This window comes from Orcinus orca, chromosome 10, assembly GCF_937001465.1.
Source record: "Orcinus orca chromosome 10, mOrcOrc1.1, whole genome shotgun sequence".
Classification (NCBI taxonomy): domain Eukaryota; kingdom Metazoa; phylum Chordata; class Mammalia; order Artiodactyla; family Delphinidae; genus Orcinus; species Orcinus orca.
The window spans coordinates 82,477,341-82,497,051 of NC_064568.1; the positions used below are offsets into that span (position 1 = coordinate 82,477,341).

Below are 19,711 nucleotides of genomic sequence, written 5' to 3' on the forward strand. Positions count from 1 at the left end.
ATTGGGGTTGAGCCTTTAAAAACGGCTGTTAGATTCGATCTCAGTTGTAACAACATGGTCAGTGCACGCTCCCCACTCCTTTACCCCAAAAGGATCTTGAACACAGGTGTTGTCGTAGTTGTTTTAATTTGATCTCATGCCCGTTTCCAACAGGAAACCCCTTATAGAAAACCCAGATCCTCATCTTGGAGTTTTTCCTTGAGCCAGGGCAGCACTTGGTAGAGGTTGATGTGAAAGTCTCGGGCGTAAGCAGGTACCTGTTGCTGCCCCTTGCAGACGTCCACAACGCCCCAGCTGATCACACCAACCTGAAGAGGGCGAGGGCGTCCCAGGAACCATTTGGTAGAATTCCTTCCTAATCCCAGGGAGCGCAGCTACTCCCAGCTGCATCTGAGCTGACCTGGGAGGGTTAGACTAGGGGCCCAGCTCAGTCCTATCCCCTGGCACACAGATCAGACACACACCCCTAAGTTGGCCAGTTCAAGGAAGAGTCCAAAGGTGAGGCAGGCTCCACCCTCCCCTTTCCAGCCACATGCAGTGAGCTTTCCTGCTTTGGGGGCCATGCTGACTACTTGGCATCTCCCCACAGAGAGGAAAGGGGAAACTCACTTGAATGAAGCGACTCTTCTTGTGAATAAACAGGGGACCACCAGAATCACCTACAGGGAGGGAGAAGCTGTAGGGGAAAAGACTCTTGGGCCTCAGGAACTTAGATCACAACCAAAGAGCCTTCTCTCACCTTTGCAAGTGTTGGGGTCAGCATAGGGAGCCACCCCTCCGGTGCAAAGGAACCTGGGGGTGACTACTTCAGAGACGTCCTTGACTTTGTCATAGCCTATGGCACGTAGAGCATCCCTCTCACAGCCAGTTTTCTGTAGGTGAGGTGGGATGCACCAGGAGAGGAGTGATGAACAAAGCTTGCTTAGGAAGAATTGGGGCTTAAAGGACCTCAGGATCCCACATTCCTCACCTTTTCCCCATTCTTGATGTAGACCTCCTTCCGAATCAGTGTCTTCTTATGATCCTTAGACAGCTCGGACACAAACAGAGCTTTGATATCCTTTGCCGGGAGCAGCTCTTGCACTGGACGAATAGACAGACTGGGTCATTTCAGCACTCTCCCTTCCCCCATTGTCCTTGTCCTTTGTCTTTGTCACTCAGCAAATGTTCTTCCACCCCTTCCTGTGAGCTAGAGACGGCTGGGCATCACCTGCCCTTCCTGCAGCTCCCTCTCATGCCTCCCTTGTCTCTCAGAACCTCACCCTTACGCTACTCTCCCTGATACTGTCTTACTCTGTTGCTGGCACGTGGTTGAATGTGGAAGCCTCAAAGCTTGATTCGATCCCTCAGTGCAGGGGAGACAAATGGGCCTGTTGAGGAGAGACGGGAAAATTGGGGGATGGTGAACCCTGGACCTGCCCCAGTCTTCCAGCCCTGCCGTTCGCAGCCTTGTCTTTGGGAATCCAGGTGGCTCACCTGATGGTCTCACTGTACTTGAGCTTCTTCTTGAGCTTGATGAGGGCCACGTCATAGTCATAAAATTCAGGAATGCCTTTTGCATTTTTCGCATTGAGGTCGTAGTTTGGGTGAAATAGGACTTCTTCTATCTCCCACTCCTGCTTCTTCCCTCCTGAAGTAGGAGAGTGGGTACCTCTAGACCACCCACTACTCTGTAGGCAGTCTCCTGCCCCCATGTCATCCCTAACTCAAGTCTTCCTCATCCCTAAGTGGTCCAGCGTGCAAGGGAAGGGGCTGCGTTGAGGTCAGGTGGAGTGTGGCCTCTTGAAGAGAGGGGGAGGTTCTGCCCAGAGGGCATGGCTGAAGCTCAGGATTGATTGGTTGCATCCTTACCCATGCTGACCTTGATTGAGTGTTTCTCGTCATCCACAGTGAAACAGTGTGCCGCTGTCAGCACAAAGTACTCAGACACCACAGCACCCATACAGCTCTCATGTCCCTTCAAAGGACGCTGGGAAGAGAGTGGCAGAGGGAAAGCTCGGCTTTCACAGACAACACCATCTATGAACACTTTGCCCTTCCCCCGACCTTCGTTTCACCCTGCCCTGCCCTCCCATAAGTTCCCGCCGCCAGGACACTGCACTCACAGTGACTGAGATCTTGGCCTGCCATGGTTGCTTGTGATAGTCAGTACCTTTCTTGTGCTCCCAAACCATGCCGCAAAGACCCAGAGTCCGGGTTTCATCTGGCAAGAAAGGAGATTGTACTGAAAGCCGGGACACTTCATTTCCGAATGGCAGCAGCCTTTCGGGGAGGGACGCCTACATGTCTATGGGGACCAGATGCCATAGGAGGAAAGGGAAGGCAGGGGCACTTGTTTCCTTACATTGAGGGCAGGGAACCACTGTGGTATCGTGAAAAGAACGGGGAACAAAGATCAGAGAGCTGGATGTTTTCAGGCCCAGCTCTTGCTAACTTGTCGTTCCTTGACCTCTCTTGGCCCCAGTTCCCACATCTGTAAAACGAGGGACTTAGGAAAGATCTCTGCATCATTCAGAACTCTGTGATTCTAAGATCAGGGAGTGGGCAGTACCAGGAAGCAAGAATAATGACACGGAGGTAGAGAAGGAGGAATGAGAAAGGACTTGCAGACTGCCAGGGCTTCAGGAGGGGTGGAAGAACGAGTGACCTTGAGGGGTCTGGGGAGAGCTGAGTTTCCTGACCATCTCCTTATCCCCTTCTGATATCTTCCTACCAAGCATTTGTATGAAAACATCCTCCAGGTTATCTATGTCCTTGAGTTTGAACACGTGTTGCTCCTTATCCTTCTTGGAAGCCAAAGCATTGATGCTGTCTTGGTTCACCAGAGGCCCAACCCCAAACACATAGATGTCTGGGAGAGAAAAAGGGAGAGTGAGGGTCCAGGCCCTGGGGGGCAGGAGCTAAGAAAGTGGGGTGCTGAGTCCTAGGCAATAAAACTCACCCAGATAATCCTCCCTGGGCTTTTTGCGATTTCTACCAATGTCCAGCAAGTCCCGGATATCGTGAATGACAGAGACTGGATCCCCACCCATGTTGTGCAAGCCTGCAGGAGAGACCAGGACCATGAAGGTGGGAGACAAGGAAGGAAGAGGGTCAAGGAAGATAAACTGGCCAGAAGGAGTGACATATACAGCGGAGTGAGCAGGTTGGGGGGGAGATGGACGTGAGAGATGGTGGCGAGAAAGGTCCCTCCTCATAAAGGTTCACAGGAAAGGGCAGCATTCAGGCCCCCAACCGTGAGCCCAGCGCTACACGTGGACTTCAGGGCCACACGCTGGTTGGAGAGGGTGGGGAGTCAGAGGCAGGGGAACAGTCCCTCTGACCATCAGTCATGAGGAGGATGACGTGGCGGGTGCGGTTCCAGGCTTCAGGGAGTTTGTTCACTTCCCTGCTCATCATGTTGTATACTTCCAGGAGAGCCTTCTTGGTGTTAGTCCCTGCCCTCAACTTGTGGTCTGTGGAAAGGGAAGAAATCATCACCTCCACCTGGACTTCCGAGCCATCCTTGACCCCAGAGGCCTAGCAGCAACTGAGATCCACATCTGTCAACTTTTTGAGTTAATTGTCACCCCAGTGACTTCCCTTTGACAACAAAGTGACCATCTCAGTTCCAAAGGGTTCCCACCAAAAACCCCCATTTTCCAATGACCCTGCTGCCCATCCATGGATTAAAAAGTAGTCCTCCTTGTCTCACTGCCCTCCCCACAACACTCCTGAAACTTCGGACCTCTCTGACCCCAAAGCGAACCTCCCACCATTCCCTTCCCTGACTTCTGACCTTCGTAGTTGATTTGGTTGAGCTGCTCTGTGACCCAGTCTGCATCGCTGCTCTTTGGGTCAGACACTCTGATCAAAACTTTGGGGTCTGTGGCATATGTCACTAGACCATATTTTGGCCTCACCCCATAACTTGCCACCTGTGGGTGAGGGGAGCAAGGGGTCATGGCACTGAAAGTAGAATATATGGCTGGGAGAATTCAGCAGCTTTACTGGGATAGACAGTGAAGGACATTGTAAGAGACTCATCACCCTGGGGTTCATGGAGGAGTCTGGGTTAAAGATCAAGAAACTGCTTCCAGTAAAAGGAAAGGAAGACAGAATAGGACCTGGAGATTTTCTGGGACCCTGTGGCTCAGAGGGGCTGGGAGCATCAGGGAGCTAGTCCTGGCAGGGCAGTGAGGTCCATTCAGGGTCCCCACATTCAGGGGGAGGGGGCCCCACCTTCTCAATGAAGTTGCTGAGACACCTCTTGGCCCCTGTGAAGTTGTGGGACCCAATGCTGTCTGATCCATCCAGCACCAGGTAGATGTTCATGGAGCCCGAGGGGTCCAGGATAATCTTCCTCTTCTGTTGTTCCCCTGGGTGCCAAGAGAGACACTCAGGCTCCAGGAGGCATGGTTCTCCTGCCCCTTCTCCATCCTCCTCCCACCCCCAATTCCCTGCCCTGCCTCCCCTCTCTATCTTCAAACCTGGGCTGTGCCCATCCTCAGCATCAACTCCTTCTATGGTCTCTGTCAGGGAAGACAGGAAGGCTTCGGCCACCTCTGCAGGGGTATCGTACATAAAGGAGTCTGGGAGAAGTCAGAAAGCAGGTCAAATGTCTGGGAGGGTCAGGGACATAGTGACGAGAGATGGTGGGTTTCCAGGGTGGGACGGGCTCAGAAGTTCTTCGGGGAGGTTTAGAAGTGAGGAAGGAGCTGGGTTGCAGTAGGGGGAGAAGGCAGTGCTCTGGTGTGGGAATGTGAGGATGGGAGAGCAGGATCTGACGTGAGGGTACGGATCAAGGGTCACCTTGGCAAGAAGGCTCCGTTCCACTCCAAGAGCCACCTTCCTGACATGTTCGCTGCTTGGAGCCACGTAGGGTGAGCCCCCGGCTGCAGTAGTAGGTGACAGTGTCTTCAAGGCGGTACTGGCTGCCCACCTTCCTTGTGCCAATGGGGATGCCCGGGTTCAGGCAGTACCCCGCTGCAGAAGCATGAGACATGGAGGTAAGGGCCAAAGCCTGAGGGCAAGGTAGAGCACAAGAGCTACGGTGCCAGTTCCTCAGGCTGAGGGTGGTCGGGAAGAAGGTCGTGTCGTGGGAAAGGGGGGCGCTTCTCACCTCCATCGTCACAGATGGCCGTTTCCCCGTCCCACCGACCCGTCGCTTGGCAGGTGCGATTGGCAGAGCCCCGGAGATTGTAACCATCATAGCAGTGGAAAGAGATCTCGTCACTCAAATTGTAGTAGGGGGCCCGGGGCCAGTACTCCCCGTTCTCAAAGTCCTGCGGTCTGGGACAGCGAATTGCTTTGGGGGAGGAGAACAAGTAGACCTTACTGAGATGGAAGGACTGCCCTTTAGGATATCCCTCCTAGTCTCAGGGACCCTGTCACTGAGAAACAGCGCCTTCTCAGTCCTACAGGATCAGCTGCTACCCTTGACCCCTGGAGGGTACCTCAACCCCTGGGGAATCCTGCCACTCCCCCCTCCCCATTTCTGAGTGTTCTTTGAACTGCCAGGGCTGCCTGGCACGGGGTAAATGCTTAGTAAAGGTTAGCTCCCCTTCATTCTCCCTCCATCCCACCTCCAGCCCTTGCTCAGCTCCTACCCTTGCTCAGCCCAACTTGTCAGCCTGCCTGGTCTCCACACAAGTCTAATCTTATCCAGGTCTGGACCTTGGCCACCACCTGCTCCGTCCCTCCGCTGGCCCAGGCCCATCCTCACTGCCCTCCAACCTTTGCATTCGGCCCTCTTGACAATCTTTTTGTCTTGGGTCTGCAGGGTGCTCCAGGATCCCGTGGATCTGCAGGTACGAATCTGCACAGGGTATGGGTAGAAGCCAGAAGGACACAAGTACTCCAGTGACTGGCCCGCCTTGAGAAGCCGGAAGGAGCCACCTTTGATCTCTACTCCCTCCAGAGAGCAGGGGCTCTGGGGCCCAGCCTCAGGCAATGGCGTCATGCTCACACCTAAAGAGAAAGGCTGGTGAAGCCCAGCCTCACAAGGCCAAGGAAAGATCCTGGGGGCAGCAGGGGTGGGGGGGAGGGGGGCTGTGACCTCACTTACCTCCAGACAAGAGGCCCAGGATCAAGGGTACCAGGCAGAGTTGGGGGCTGCGTTTGCTCCCCATGGTGACGGAAGACAGGAGAGAAACTGGGGCTGGTGGCAGGGTGGCCTCTCCTGGCTCCTGCTGCGTGTCTGCTTGGCTCGATGGCCAAGCTGAAACTCCAGATCTGAGCCTGGTCACACGTCCTTCCCCTGCCCCTCACAGCCTCCAGCCTTTTACGCAATCTGTGTTCTCGCACCTGCTGCCCGCTCCACCCACCCTACCCATGTCACTTTCCGGAATGTCCGAGTGGGAGGGCCCCACTGCCAATCAAGGAAATGGAAACTGCAAAACCCCACCTTTTGCTGCCCAAGGTCCAGGACTCTGCCTGTCAGCACCTCCTCTCAGCTCCAGTTCCTCCCCAACAAGCCCAGACCTCCCCCTTGGGGACTAGATATAAGGCCCTCACTGGCTCCCCTGTTGACTCTGTTATGGAGCAGAGTCCAGCCATTGTTTGTCCAGCAGGGTCTCTGACCTGCCTTCTTGCCGTTCCTGGAATCATTCTGGCCTCTCTCTCCCCCCAGGCCAGCTCCCAGGCAGAGGCACAGACAGATGTGGAAATCATTGATTTTTATTAATTTCATAGCCAGGTAATTCCCTGTGAAAGCGGAAGGAGAGTGAGGCAAGTAAAGCAGAGGGTGGGGTCCGCACTGGCAGGAGCGCCAGGGCTTCCCCAGCGTGGATGTGCCGCTGCTTCGGGATCCTGGAAGCAGGCATGCGCTCAGAGCAAGGCGTGCGGATGGGTCATGGAGGCTGAGGGTGGACGTTCGGTGGTAGGAGACGGGAGAGATGGCTGGTCCTGGTGGGACAGCAAAGGGCTCAGTGGCTGTGATCAGAGGGGCAAAAAGTTCAGGACGCCCTCCAGGTGCTGTCTCAGCCAGGGCTGCATGTGGAAGAGATTGATGTGGAAATCTCGTGGCGGTGGCACCCTGCCACGGGGCGCACTTTTGCGGGAGTTCTTATCAGAGCTGCCACAGGGGTTGTAGAGACCCCAGCTCACCAGGCCCACCTGAAAGAAGGAGAGGTTGGGGTGGGGACGCTGCCCCGGTCCCAGCCCCAAGCCCCAACCTCCTTAGTTCCTTCGAAGGCCTGCCTCGTGCCTCCGCAAGGCCAAGATCCTGTAACTCCAGTCCTGCGAGCTTCCCCCCTCTCTCCTCACCTGAAAAAACCTGAACCTCCGCTCAAGGAAAACTGCTCCCCCAGATTCTCCTGCCAGAAAGGAGGGACAAGAGACTGTCATCCTGACTCTCATCGCCGCATCAGGGTGGTGCACCGGTGTCCTGGCATGCAAGCTGGCCAGAGGGACACAGGTGGCCTTCCCCTCAGGAATCCAGACTCCAGGGTGGGGACTGGGGATGAGAAGTGGGGGGAGGGGGCTCACCCTTGCAGGGATTGTCATCCCCCTGCATCCCACTGCATAGGAACTGGTCTGTCACCACCTCTCTGACATCTGTCAAGTTGGGGAACGTGGTTTTGTCTTGGGAGACGACCTTGACACAGTTTGCCCACTGCAGTAGGGGTGGAATAGGACAGAAGGATGGAGTGAGCAGGCAGGCCCGGGGGACACCTGGAAGTGCAGCTAGGCCTGGAGGAGGGGCGACTTGGAGTCAGATGGAGAAAGCGCTCAGAGCTAGGGGATGAAGAGAGACGTTCTGGAAGTTGCCACAGGGGGATCCCATCCCCCCACAGCATACTGGACCCGAGACCCTCACCTCCGACCCTGTCTTGAGGTTAACGTTCAGCTTGTTCCCATTCAAAGCCACAAAATGAGCAGGAATGCTCAATTTGTTCAGAAGTTCACTCTCTACAGTCAAGGAAAAGAATGTCAGTACTGGTCCCTTTACCCAGCGTCCAGACTCCCGACTTGGGAACTGCAGCACAGCCCACGTCATCAACCCCCAAGCCCTGATCCCAGTTCTTCATGCACCCTAAGCCCAGCACTTACCATGGTCTCTGCAGGTGCTGCCTGGAAGTCTCCGCAGAGCCAGATTGGCCCCCACCGTGCAGGGAAGGCAGATAGGCCTGAGGAGAAGGACAAGGGTCACAGAGGCCCATCCTTGGTGTCCCCTCCTACAGCACTCCCCAGAGCACTTCTCGCCCAGAGGGCACCCTCCCATCCCAGACTCCGGCACCTGGCGTGGGTGGACATCTTCACTTTCTGGGCCAGCTTTAGCAGAGCGATGTCATCGCCATAGAACTCCGGGATTCCCTGATTCTTCTTGGCAAAGACATTGAACCCCGAGGAGATCACCGCCTTCTCAACTTGGAATTCTTTGCCCCACTGGAAGTTGGGATCCCCTGGAAACAATGTGGCAGATTAGGCTGGACCAGGGCTGCTGAAGGGGCCAGAGGCTAGGGGCAAGGGGTGGGAGCTCTGCCCACGGGGTCGGGAAGCGGGTGCAGGCCCTTCCTTACCCACGCTGACCCTCCACAGGGGGCGGGCCTCGGCGTTGTGGAGGCAGTGAGCAGCTGTCAGGACCCACTGGTCCGAGATGAGGGCCCCTCGGCAGGTCTCCTGGCTCTTGGGCTGCAGGGGAACAGGTGATTTTCAGGGACTGCTGTGTCTCTGGCTCATGGCGGCTGTCACCTCTGGGATCCAAGCCCCATCCCTCCTTCCTGGTACCTTAATAGTGACATGCCAGGGTGTCCTCTCCTGAGCAGAGGCATTGGCAGACATGTTCCCTACCCCACAGATGGTGTCCGTGAGCTGGGAGACATCTGTGGGCGTGAGGAGCAGATGGTGAAGGAGGCTGGTGCAGGGCACCGCGAGCAGGTGCCAGCGTGGACCCTTGGCCAGCTCCACACTGGCCACACCGCTCTGGAGAGGGCAAAGCACACTCACCCAGCATGTGCTCAAAGACCTGGCTCAGAGCCTTCACGTCCTTCAGAATGAAGGCATGCCTCTCGCCATCCTTCTTGGACCCCAGCTCATTCAGCTCTCTCCAGTCCACATCCAGGTTGCCCACGCCGATGGCATAGATGTCTGATGGGGAGGAAATCACCAGAATCTTGTGGCTGAGGGGCTACCCCGTGACAGAAGACTGTAATTCCGAACTCGCTGCATCCTACAAAGCCCTACATGAGCGGGATCCCCCTCCCTCCCCCCAACCTACCTCATTTCCTACCACTCCTCCCCCTTCACTCTCTTCCAGCCACATGGCCTCCTTGAAGTTCCTCAAACTGACAGGCACACTCCCACCTCAGGCCCTTTACATGAACTGTGTCTCTGCCTGGTTCACTCCTCCTCCCAGACTTCTACATGCCTCACTTTCTTACCTTTTTAAGTTTCGACTCAAATGTCACCATCTCAGGGAGGCCTTCCCTGGCCTCCTTGTGTAAAACTGCAAGGCCCCAGACACTTCGATTCCTTCCCTGCTTCATTTTATACCTTAGCACGTGTCACTATCTACCGTGCCATATGGTTTCCTTATTTATTTTGTTTAATGCCTAGTGTGAGTAGAATTGTGTCTCCCCAAAAGATATGTTCAAGTCCTAACCCCCAGGACCTGTGAAGATGCCCTTGTTTGGATATAATCAGTTAAAATGAGGTCATGCTGGATGGAGGCAGGGGTGGGGAGGGGTGATAATCTGATGCCTTTATAACAATAGAGGAATCTGGACACAAACACAGAGAGAGAGAAAACCATGTGACAACACAGAGATACACTCAGGAAAGAAAGTGATGTGAAGACAGAGGCAAAGATTGAGTGATCCGGGAATTCCCTGGTGGTGCTGTGGTTAAGAATCCGCCTGCCGATGCAAGGGACACGGGTTCGAGCCCTGGACTGGGAAGATCCCACATGCTGCGGAGCAACTAAGCCCGTGTGCCACAGCTACTGAGCCCGTGTGCCACAACTACTGAGCCCGTGTGCCTAGAGCCCGTGCTCCACAACAAGAGAAGCCACCGCAATGAGAAGCCCGTGCACTGCAACAAAGAGTAGCCCCCGCTCGCCACGACTAGAGAAAGCCGCGCAGCAACGAAGACCCAATGCAGCCAAAAATAAATAAAATAAATAAATTTATTTAAAAAAAAAAGATTGAGTGATCCTACAACAAGCCAAGGAGTGCCTGGGGCCACCAGAAGCTGGACATGGTAAGGAAGGAGTCTTGCCTAGAGCCTCCAGAGGGAGCATAGCCCTGCTGATACCTTGATTTTGGACTTCTGGCCTCCCAAACATGAGAGAATAAATATCTGTTGTCTCATGCCACCTAAATTTGTATAATTTGTTGCCACAGCCCTAGAAAACTAATACATCGCCCCCTTCCAGAATGACATCCCCACGTCACAGGCATTTTCCTCTGTTTTGTTTACAGCTGTATTCTTAGAGTGATGCCTGGCCCAGGAGAGGCTCTCAGTGAGTACTTTCAAATGACTAAAAGAATAAAAAGAACTCATGGGGCTTCCCTGGTGGCGCAGTGGTTGAGAGTCCGCCTGCCGATGCAGGGGACAAGGGTTCGTGCCCCGGTCCGGGAAGATCCCACATGCCGCGGAGCGGCTGGGCCCGTGAGCCATGGTCGCTGAGCCTGCGTGTCCGGAGCCTGTGCTCCGCGATGGGAGGGGCCGCAACAGTGAGAGGCCCACACACCGGAAAAAAAGAAAAAAAAAAAGAACTCATGATGTAGCATGGAGGCAAAACTTCAGATCTGGTCTTCCTCTGCAAAATGTCGGCTCTAGGAGAGGACCCTGGAGCCATCTCTTCCCGCAGGAGAACCTGGGCCCACACAGCCATCCACACCAGCCTCTGAGCCAGCGTGGGTGCCAGTCAGAACTGCCCTGGGGTGGACCATAGAGTCTGGTCTTCTCCCACCCTTTGTACCCCTCATGGGCCTTTTTTGCAGTTATGATGGGAACTGGACAGTTATCACGCCCCACGTGTTTTTCTCTATTTCCCTGCAGTTCCTGCCTCTTTTTCGTGAGGTGTGTTCAAGCATTTAACTCTGGCCCAGTGATGCTAAGGAGATAGGGAGTGGAGTTTGTGATTTGCCTTCCTCAGGCCAGGGTTTTCAAGCGGAATACGCTTACCTCCGAGGGGCAGGTGAAGTGGGTGGCATGAACAGAAATGAGAGGACCCAGGGGAAAGTAAAACTTGGGGCCTCAAAACCAACTGCCCTCCCTTATCTGGACAATTTCTCTTTGAAGTTCTTTTCTGGTCAAAGGTCAGTGCAATTTTTGTTTAGTCTGGATTAGAGGAGCTGTTCTTTCAGAGACTGCAACTTCCAGAGCCTTAGTTATCTGCACTGCCAAGGGAAGAAAGGCCAGGAACAGTCCCTATAAGGAATCCAGGCCTTTTCTTCCTGGAGAGGTTTGTGGAACATCAGATGGTGAATGTAAACGATGACGACGACGATGGTGGTGGCCGCCACCGCACACTGTGTTTGTCTGTGCCAGGCAATGTTTGAGCATTTGCCCTTATCGACCAGTGAGGTAGGTCCTTGTACTATATCCTGACAAGTAAAGAAACAACCCATGGCCACAGCCAATCAAAGATGAACCCAAGTTTGAAACCACGGGCAGTTTGACTACTCTTCAGTGTGACACTCGGCTGCCTTCATACAGAACAACACAGCCTGGGGTCTCGACAGAAATACAGCCAAGATGCTAGAACCCCTGGCTGTGGGCCCTGGGCCCCCCTGCAGGGCAGCACAGATGGGGCGGGGGCGGAGGCTCACCCAGATAGTCTTTCCTCTTCTGGTTGATGTTCAAGACCTCCTTGATATTGTCAACAGCCACCTTGGGAGAGCCACCCATGTTGGACTTTCCTAGAACAAGGAAGGAAAAGAATTGTCCATCTGGGTGGTGTATCACGATTCCTCCCAGCCCTGGAAGAGAGGGGAAGCGTTCATCCTGGGAACCTCCACACCTACACTCCCTACTCGAGTTTCAAGATACATTATTTACTGAAGTTCTTTAGCACTGGGCCAGGGGCGTCCTACACTTTACCTCATTTGATTCTCATGAAGCCCCAGTAAGTGTGAGTCTACTCATTTATAGACAAGAAATCTGATTTCTAGAGGAGCCATGTAATTTGGACAAAATCAAGAGATAAATGGCAGAGCCCAGATCCACTAGCCAGTCTGCCCTTCCATCGGTGGACTTGGACATCACTGGTCCAGAGTCACGCCTCCCCATCCAGCTCCCTCTATGTGACCTCCCAGGTAAGAACAATAACTCACACTTATAATCATAAAGCACTTTTACACAAAGTACTTAAATTGCTCTTCATAAAAACTGTGTAAGGGGACTTCCCTGGCAGACCAGTGGTTAAGACTCCGTGCTTCCACTGCAGGGGGCGAGGGTTCAATCACTGGTCAGGGAACTAAGATCCCACATGCCGTGCGGCGCGGCCAAAAAAATTTAAAAAAATAAACAACAACAACAAAACTGTGTACGGAAAGGAGGGCAGCTTCCATTATCAGTAATTGTTGCGGTTGTCATTACCGTCATCATCGACACTATTTCTACTTTATAAATAAGAAACCAAGGCCCTAAGTGGCAAGGGGAGAACCAGAATGCAGGTCTCTGACCCCACATTGCTTCTCCTGCCACTATGCCAGGCTCATTCACAGAGACGACGATACCCACCATCTGTCAGAAGGATGATGGCATGTCGGATCTCCTGCCAGGCCGCCGTGTTCATACTGAGCCGTCGCATTTGGTTATTCATCATGATATAGACAGAATTTAGGGCCTCGTAGATGTTGGTCCCGGTTCCGTTTTCATGGTCTGGAATATGTGAAGACGAAAAGCTCTCTTAAACTTCCCACCTACCACCTGGGAGAAGGGAGTCACTCTATTTTCCCCAAACACTGGAAACGCATTTATCAATAGACTTGATAAACACAGACTTTTGACGTCCAGTTAGAGATTTGGCATCATTGCCCGTTCAGACATTAAAAGCCTTTCCCTTTAGAAATGCTCATTGCGTAACCCCACTAAAGGCCATCCCAAAGTCCCAAGATTCAAAGATGGGGTTTCCACAGAAAGTGGGTTGTTTCAGCCATCTGCTACCTACCGCCCAGGTAGTTTCCTAATGACATGAGGAGACTATGAAAACCAGACCATGTGGTTCTGGCATCAGGGAGAAGCCAAAGACCTGCATGATGCATTTGGACACGTAGCATGTGCGAGGAAGCCCGGAGCTGGTAGGAGCTGGGACTCCCCGACCATGAACCTGACTTGGAAGCCACTGCACCCAAGGAAACTTAGTCCCAGAGCCCTGGGACTTGAGTGCCACCAAGAAGTCTCACTCTCTCTCAAACTTGTCCAGTATCTCTGCAGGCACAGAGAGCTCATCCCCTGCCCCCACTTCCATCACCTTCATTTGATGACATCATACCTTTATAGTGGGCGTTTTCCAGACTGTGGGCCACTTCAGTCACATCCTTGGATTTGCTGTCCAGGACAGACATGATGACTTTGGGCTTTGATGCAAAAGTGATGATGGCGACACTAACCTTGATCTCAAAGCTGAAGATCTGTGAAGGGCAAATGAGAGGTAGTGTGAAAGGCTCCCAAACCAAAGGGGAGTTGGTAAGGGAGCCAGCAAAAGGCCCTGGAGGAGGCAGAGAGCCTGGACAGAGACTGACGGATGCAAGGCCCTTGGAGAGTCCCTTCCTGGGAAACGGTTGCTTGAAGAAGCCAGGAAAGTGACATTTGTTGGTCCTCTCCTCTCTTTGACTGGCTCACTCTTCATTTAATCGTCACCTCAATGCTGTGAAGGGTCGTGATGGTCCCCATTATACAGATGAGGAAGCTGAGGCTTGTTTACCTTGCCCCAGATCACACCCCTGGTAAGAGGTGGAGGTAGAATTCAAACATAACGGCACTTGTCTGTCGAGCTTTGCAGCCTCACGGCTTAGTGAGTTACTTAACTTTACGTCTTAAGAGAGACACTAAGGAGCACAAAAGCTGCCTTCTTTCAAACGTAGCTGGGAGGGAAAACATATATCTACACAAACTATTGTGAAAAGCATAACTACCAAGCAAAGTCCTGGCAAGGAATCTGAACCAAGTGTTTCCAAACTCTTCCGTTCATGCACCTCGTCAGTCGAAACATTCTGAGCACGTACCTCAATATAGGTATATGTATTTATAAAGTATACTCATACTTATAAAGGGTATCACTATTTAAATATATTATACACATTTTAAAACATATAGAAAATATTGAAATTTTAAAAGGAAATTATTAAGTTCTTAATTTAAGTTAAATTACAATCATTCACCGTGGATACCAGTATTTTCCTGCCACACGCCAGAAGCTTATTTGGGGTACCCCTCTGTGAAGACCACTGTTCTAGATGATGAATTCCTGGAAAGTGGGGTCTCAGCCTTGTTCATCTTTGAGGTCCCCCCACACCCAGAACAGTGCCTGACATAGAGTAGCTACCCCAACAGTGTTTGTGGAATGAAAAATAGGATCCTCTAAATTAAATCCGTGATTCCTGCATGGCATGTGTGTAATCTGGGAAGACTTCTTGGAGGAGGTGGGCTGTGAGTGGGATTCTGAGGAAGGGAAGGAGACAGAGACCGTGAGTGCAGGAAGGCTGCTGGTATGTGTGAGCTCCTATTTCCTGACCCTGTCCACCAGGTGGGAGGCGCTCTTCTTGAAGATTTCAAAGTCCGCTTCCTCCACACTCTGAGATGCGTCCAGGAGCACGTAGAGGTTCAGGTGACCCGAGCGCTGGATTTGTATTTTGCGGCCCACGTTTTCTGGAAGAAATGCGGAAGGGGAAGATTCAGACTCCACCTCCTACCCACTCTCTTGCCAAGGCAATCAGGCCCCTCTACCTCCCCTCCAGTCAGCTCAGCCCCGCTGAGCCCACCGGAGGCTCCTGGCCCCTTGGAAGCTTGCCCCTCCCCTGCACCCGCCCAGCACCCTGCCACCCCCACTTCAAGCACTCACGCTTCTTCTTCTGGGTGGGATTGGTGGTTCCAAGTAGGTGGGACAAGGAGGTGCCCAGGGCAGGGGCCACATCCTCGGGAAAGTCGTAAGAGTAGGGCTCTGTGGGGAGAGCCACCGGGGTCAGCTGCGGTCAGGGGTGGGGGCCCAGGAGTCTCAGGAGCGTCAGAGCAGCTACTCACGGCGGCAGATGGGCTCCATCCCACTCCAGACCCCGTCATCCTGGCACTCTCGCTCCACAGACCCCGTCAGCACCAGATTCGAGGAGCAGCGATAGCTGACCTTGTCGCCGAGGCCGAAGCGAGACCCCGTCCGCACTGCACCCGCGGCAATGCCCGGGTTGGGGCAGTGGCTGGCTGTGAGGAGCAAAGGAAGATGGAGATGAGCAGGGACCCGCCTCCTCAGCCTCTGGGTGCTGCTCGGACACCTTTTCCCGCCAGGCTTTTCCTCCTCTACAGACCCTCAGAGCCTCTGTGGGTCCCTTGGCCTCTCCCTTGGGAGACACCACAGCTGTGCCTCCCAGGTGTGTGGATAGAAAACCTGAAGTAGGGAAAAAGATTTAGAACTCAGTGGCCCAGTTTCCAGCTAAAGCATACCCATCCCAACCCAGGGACTCTGCCTGTATCCATCCCAGAGCCTCAGGGAAGGTGCGGGCTTCCTCAGGGAAGGAGCCCTACCTCTCCACAGAGAATATCTGCAAACAATGAGACATCACCACACACCCACCAGAATGGCTAAAACTAAAAAGATGGGTAATTCCAAGTGTCAGAGACGATGTGGGACAACCAGAACTGTTACATTGCTGGAGTGTCAATCAGGAAGCTGTCTGCAGCCTCTTCTGAAAGAAAACATATGCCAATGTGTGACCCAGCAATTCCACTCCTAGATAATATGATCAAGAGAAATGTGTCTAGTGCACCCAATCACACATAAGGATGTTCATAGAGTTTTACTTACAATAACCAAAAACCGGAAATAACCCAAATACCCATCAACAGGAGAATGCACAGATAAACTGTAATATGAAATGGAACTACAAAGCAATAAAAAATAACAAACTGCTGATACCCAGGAAAACATGGATACGTCTCACAGGCAGAATCTGAATAAAGGAAGACAGATGCGAAAGAGCACATTCTGTATGATTCCACTTCTATGAGGTGTAAGAATAAGCTAACCGAATCCGTGGAGACAGAAGTCCGAAGAGTGGTTACCTTGTGGGAGGGGACAGGAGGCAACCTCCTGATACAATGGACCCTCGGTCTTGGGTGGGGATTACGTGGGTGGATACACGTGAAAGGATGCTTGTGGGTATAAAAGTTCATCAAGCTGAATACTTAAGATTTGTATGCTTAAAAAAAAAAAAAAAAAAAAAAAAAAAGATTTGTATGCTTTAGGTAGTTTAAGCCTCAATTTTCAAATGAATTATATTTATGTTTGAATAAATGGCTATTGTCAAAGAATCGAGGACGTAAATAGGGAGCCAAGAGCTGGGCGCCAGGCGAGGGTGTGGGCCTGCCATCTCATGGACACTGAACCTTCTGTATTGTGTACTTAGAACTGTGATCCAGGAAGCTTCCAAGGCCCACAGGCAAATGTGGCTCCAGGGAATCCCAGGAACCCCACTTCTGTCGAGCAGAGCCCCCCCATCTTTCACAGGGGCAGTAATGACCGTGACAAAAGTATATGTGGTGCTTAGCACATTCCAGGGGCTGTTCCAGATGCAACTCACTTGATCCACACGGCAACCCCATGCAGTCAGTACTCTTACCATCCTCATTTTACAGATGTGAAAACTGAGGCACAGAAAGGTTAAATAACCTGCCCAAAGGCTGTCAAAATCAGAGCCAGGCTTGGAACCCAAACTGGCTCCTGAGGCAAGGCACCTAAGCGGACACTTGATTCCCTTCATCATATCTTCCCTACAGTAGCCCAGGGCGCCCAAATACCAATCTGGCTTTGAGGCATTTGGAAAAGCTGGACAGAGTATTTGGAGCCTTTGTGTTGGATCTGAAGCTTAGCACCAACTTCCTTGAGCCAGGATCCCCACAGGCCAGAGATGTGTGATTATAGACCTCAACTGACCAAAATCTAGGAATATGATTTTGGCACCAGAAACACCAGGCCCCTGTCCCCACAGAGGCTCCCTGCACACATATCTGGTTCCAGGGCTCCTGGGAGACCCCTGCCCCCATGCAGCCATCTGTCAGGGCACTCACCGCCGTTGTCACACACAGCTGTCTCCCCATCCCACATGCCATTGGGGCGACAGTGCTGCACCGGCGAGCCCCGCAGTGTGAAGCCATCCTCACACTCGAAGCTCAGGTTGCCGCCCACAGGGTGGGACCCCAGCCGTGGGGTGTATACGCCGTTCTCAAAGGTAACAGGGGCTGGACAGCGAACAGCTGGAGGGAGAGAAGGGCATGAGAATATAAGGATGGAGGGATAACAGCTGGGCTGGACACTAACTGGGTGAAGTTCAGCTTGGATGCATGGGTAGAGCCAGGTGGTTGTCAAAACATTAGGTTGATGCCTGTGAAATTGCTACTTTGGGCAGTTGGTTGAATATTGGCAATTTCACACAGTTCAACCTAATAGATTGAGAAACAGCCACTTCTCTCAGCCCCCTGAGGGCCATGTCCACCCCAGCCCCTCCCCTGGGGTCCTCAGACGTCCCATGAGTGGATAACTAGAGGGGTGACTCCTGGTACAACAGGGGATGCCAGGACCATTCAGCATCCATCCCGAATGGTCAGTACTGTGCAGTTAATTATTCAGTATTCTAACAATCATCCCTGGGCTTCCCTGGTGGCACAGCGGTTGAGAATCCGCCTGCCAACGCAGGGGACAGGGGTTCAAGCCCTGGTCCGGGAAGATCCCACATACCACGGATCAACTAAGCCCGTGTGTCACAACTACTGAGCCTGCGCTCTGGAGCCCGCGAGCCACAGCTACTGAAGCCCATGTGCCTATAGCCTGTGCCCTGCCACAAGAGAAGCCACTGCAATGAGAAGCTCGCGCACCACAAAGAAGAATAGCCCCCGCTCGCTGCAACTAGAGGAAAGCCCGCGTGTAGCAACTAAGATCCAATGCAGCCAAAATTAAATAAATAAATAAATAAATAAATTTATTTTTAAAAAAAAAAGAGTTCTCCCGCCAATGCAGGGGACACGTGTTCCAGCCCTGGTCTGGGAAGATCCCACATGCCACAGAGCAACTAAGCCCGTGAACCACAACTACTGAGCCTGTGCTCTAGAGCCCGCGAGCTACAACTACTGAGCCCGCGTGCCACAACTACTGAAGCCCGTGCACCTAGAGCCCGTGCCCCGCAGCAAGCCACCACAGTGAGAAACCCGCGCACCGCAACAAAGAGCAGACCCCACTCACAGCAACTAGAGAAAGCCCGTGGGCAGCAACTAAGACACAACTCAGTCAAAAATAAATATATTTATTTTAAAAAAAATCATCCCTGGCTTTGGTACCCCACAATCTACATCAGAGCCTGCCTCCGATGCCTTGCTATTGGGCAGTTGACATTTTCCCACTATTTTGAAAAGCCCTGTGGAAAAGAAGCTTTGCCACCCCATCTAGTCATATTAAGCCCCACCCTGAGTAAACTAAGTAGAAGTCCTGGGGTGGCCGCTGGTGGGAAGCCTCACGTTTGCAGACCGCCTTTGTCCGCTGGGTGGATCTCGGGAAATGCCACCGTCCGTTGCTCTTGCACAGGCTTGTCGCCACCGGGTACGGGTAAAAGCCCAGGGGGCAGGAGTAGGTGAGGATACTCCCAGGGGCCCAGCCGTTGCTGAGGGTGAAAGTGCCCCTAGAGATATTCACGTTCTGAGGGCAGGAGGTAGCGGTCGTAGCCAAGCCTGCGGACATGGGGACACGACACAGAAATGAAGAAAAGAAGGAAGGCACGGATGAGAAAAGGAGAGCAGAAGAGACTGTCCATTTCACACATGGAAACTCAATCTGGGTAGCACTGGCCTTGCCCCACAGGACCCCAGCATCCCCCCTCCCCTGCTCCTACCTGGGTACAGGGGCAGCAGGCAAAGGACGGCCATCAGTGGGTCCATGGTGTCTACCTTAGGGGCACGGAGAGGCAGAGAGCCGGGAGAGGGAAAAGGTCATCTGACTTCCCGAAAACCAGAGCTGGCTCAGCAGCTGCTTTGTCTGCTGCCAGAGAAAGAAAACTAGGGAGTGGCAGAAGGTAGGGGGCATGTTCTCTCGTTAGGAGAAAAAATAATCAGGGATTGGGGACTGAGCTGAGGGGGTGAAACTTCCAGTCTGTCTCCCTAATCCTGACACATCCATAGAGTCAGTTGATCTGCACCACAGGCTCTGTACATTGCTCCCCACTTCCACCGTCTCACAGACACAAGTGCACGCATGCTCTCACATGAAGAGTTTAAAGCACACAAACCCACAAACCAACCGAGATATTGCAAAACAGTTTATTTAAGCAAAGTTTCAGTTTTCCTTTGGGTTTTCCCAAGTGGATTTTACTTCCTCAGAGTCTACAGTAGTACTGTCTTCTTGAACATAAACTCCCAAGGGATTAAACTAGAAATTCTTGATACTTAGGAGGATTCACCATCTTTTTCTTCCCTGCAGTCCTTCCGCAGAGAGAATCTAGGGAGAAAAATGAAATCAACACTTAGTTTTAGAGACTGGGAAAAATACTGAGAATGTTTTTACGGGAAGTCCAGTAGATAAAATCCC

The 19,711-nt window shown here is 52.8% G+C and overlaps 2 protein-coding genes across 2 annotated transcripts; both read right to left on the reverse strand.

Annotated features, from left to right (window-relative positions):
• Positions 1 to 107: 107 nt before the first annotated feature.
• Positions 108 to 6,308, reverse strand: CFB (complement factor B). Its single transcript, XM_004286567.3, has 18 exons — positions 6,047 to 6,308; positions 5,716 to 5,949; positions 5,102 to 5,287; positions 4,792 to 4,965; positions 4,470 to 4,571; positions 4,222 to 4,358; positions 3,779 to 3,917; positions 3,324 to 3,455; positions 2,942 to 3,043; positions 2,714 to 2,851; positions 2,106 to 2,203; positions 1,852 to 1,969; positions 1,477 to 1,630; positions 1,294 to 1,370; positions 971 to 1,083; positions 740 to 872; positions 610 to 659; positions 108 to 308 (listed from the first exon to the last, which is right to left on the reverse strand). Exons 1-18 carry the CDS (start codon positions 6,108 to 6,110, stop codon positions 162 to 164), a joined length of 2,298 nt encoding a protein of 765 aa, XP_004286615.1. The 5' UTR covers positions 6,111 to 6,308; the 3' UTR covers positions 108 to 161.
• Positions 6,309 to 6,641: 333 nt separating this feature from the next.
• Positions 6,642 to 19,345, reverse strand: C2 (complement C2). The gene is made up of 18 exons (XM_004286568.4): positions 19,020 to 19,345; positions 18,649 to 18,858; positions 17,209 to 17,394; positions 15,172 to 15,345; positions 14,993 to 15,091; positions 14,666 to 14,799; positions 13,424 to 13,562; positions 12,670 to 12,810; positions 11,757 to 11,846; positions 8,929 to 9,069; positions 8,710 to 8,804; positions 8,502 to 8,613; positions 8,219 to 8,384; positions 8,032 to 8,108; positions 7,799 to 7,890; positions 7,468 to 7,594; positions 7,246 to 7,295; positions 6,642 to 7,095 (listed from the first exon to the last, which is right to left on the reverse strand). The coding sequence occupies exons 1-18, from the start codon at positions 19,063 to 19,065 to the stop codon at positions 6,919 to 6,921; spliced, it is 2,256 nt and encodes a 751-aa protein (XP_004286616.1). The 5' UTR covers positions 19,066 to 19,345; the 3' UTR covers positions 6,642 to 6,918.
• Between the last annotated feature and the right edge of the window lie 366 nt (positions 19,346 to 19,711).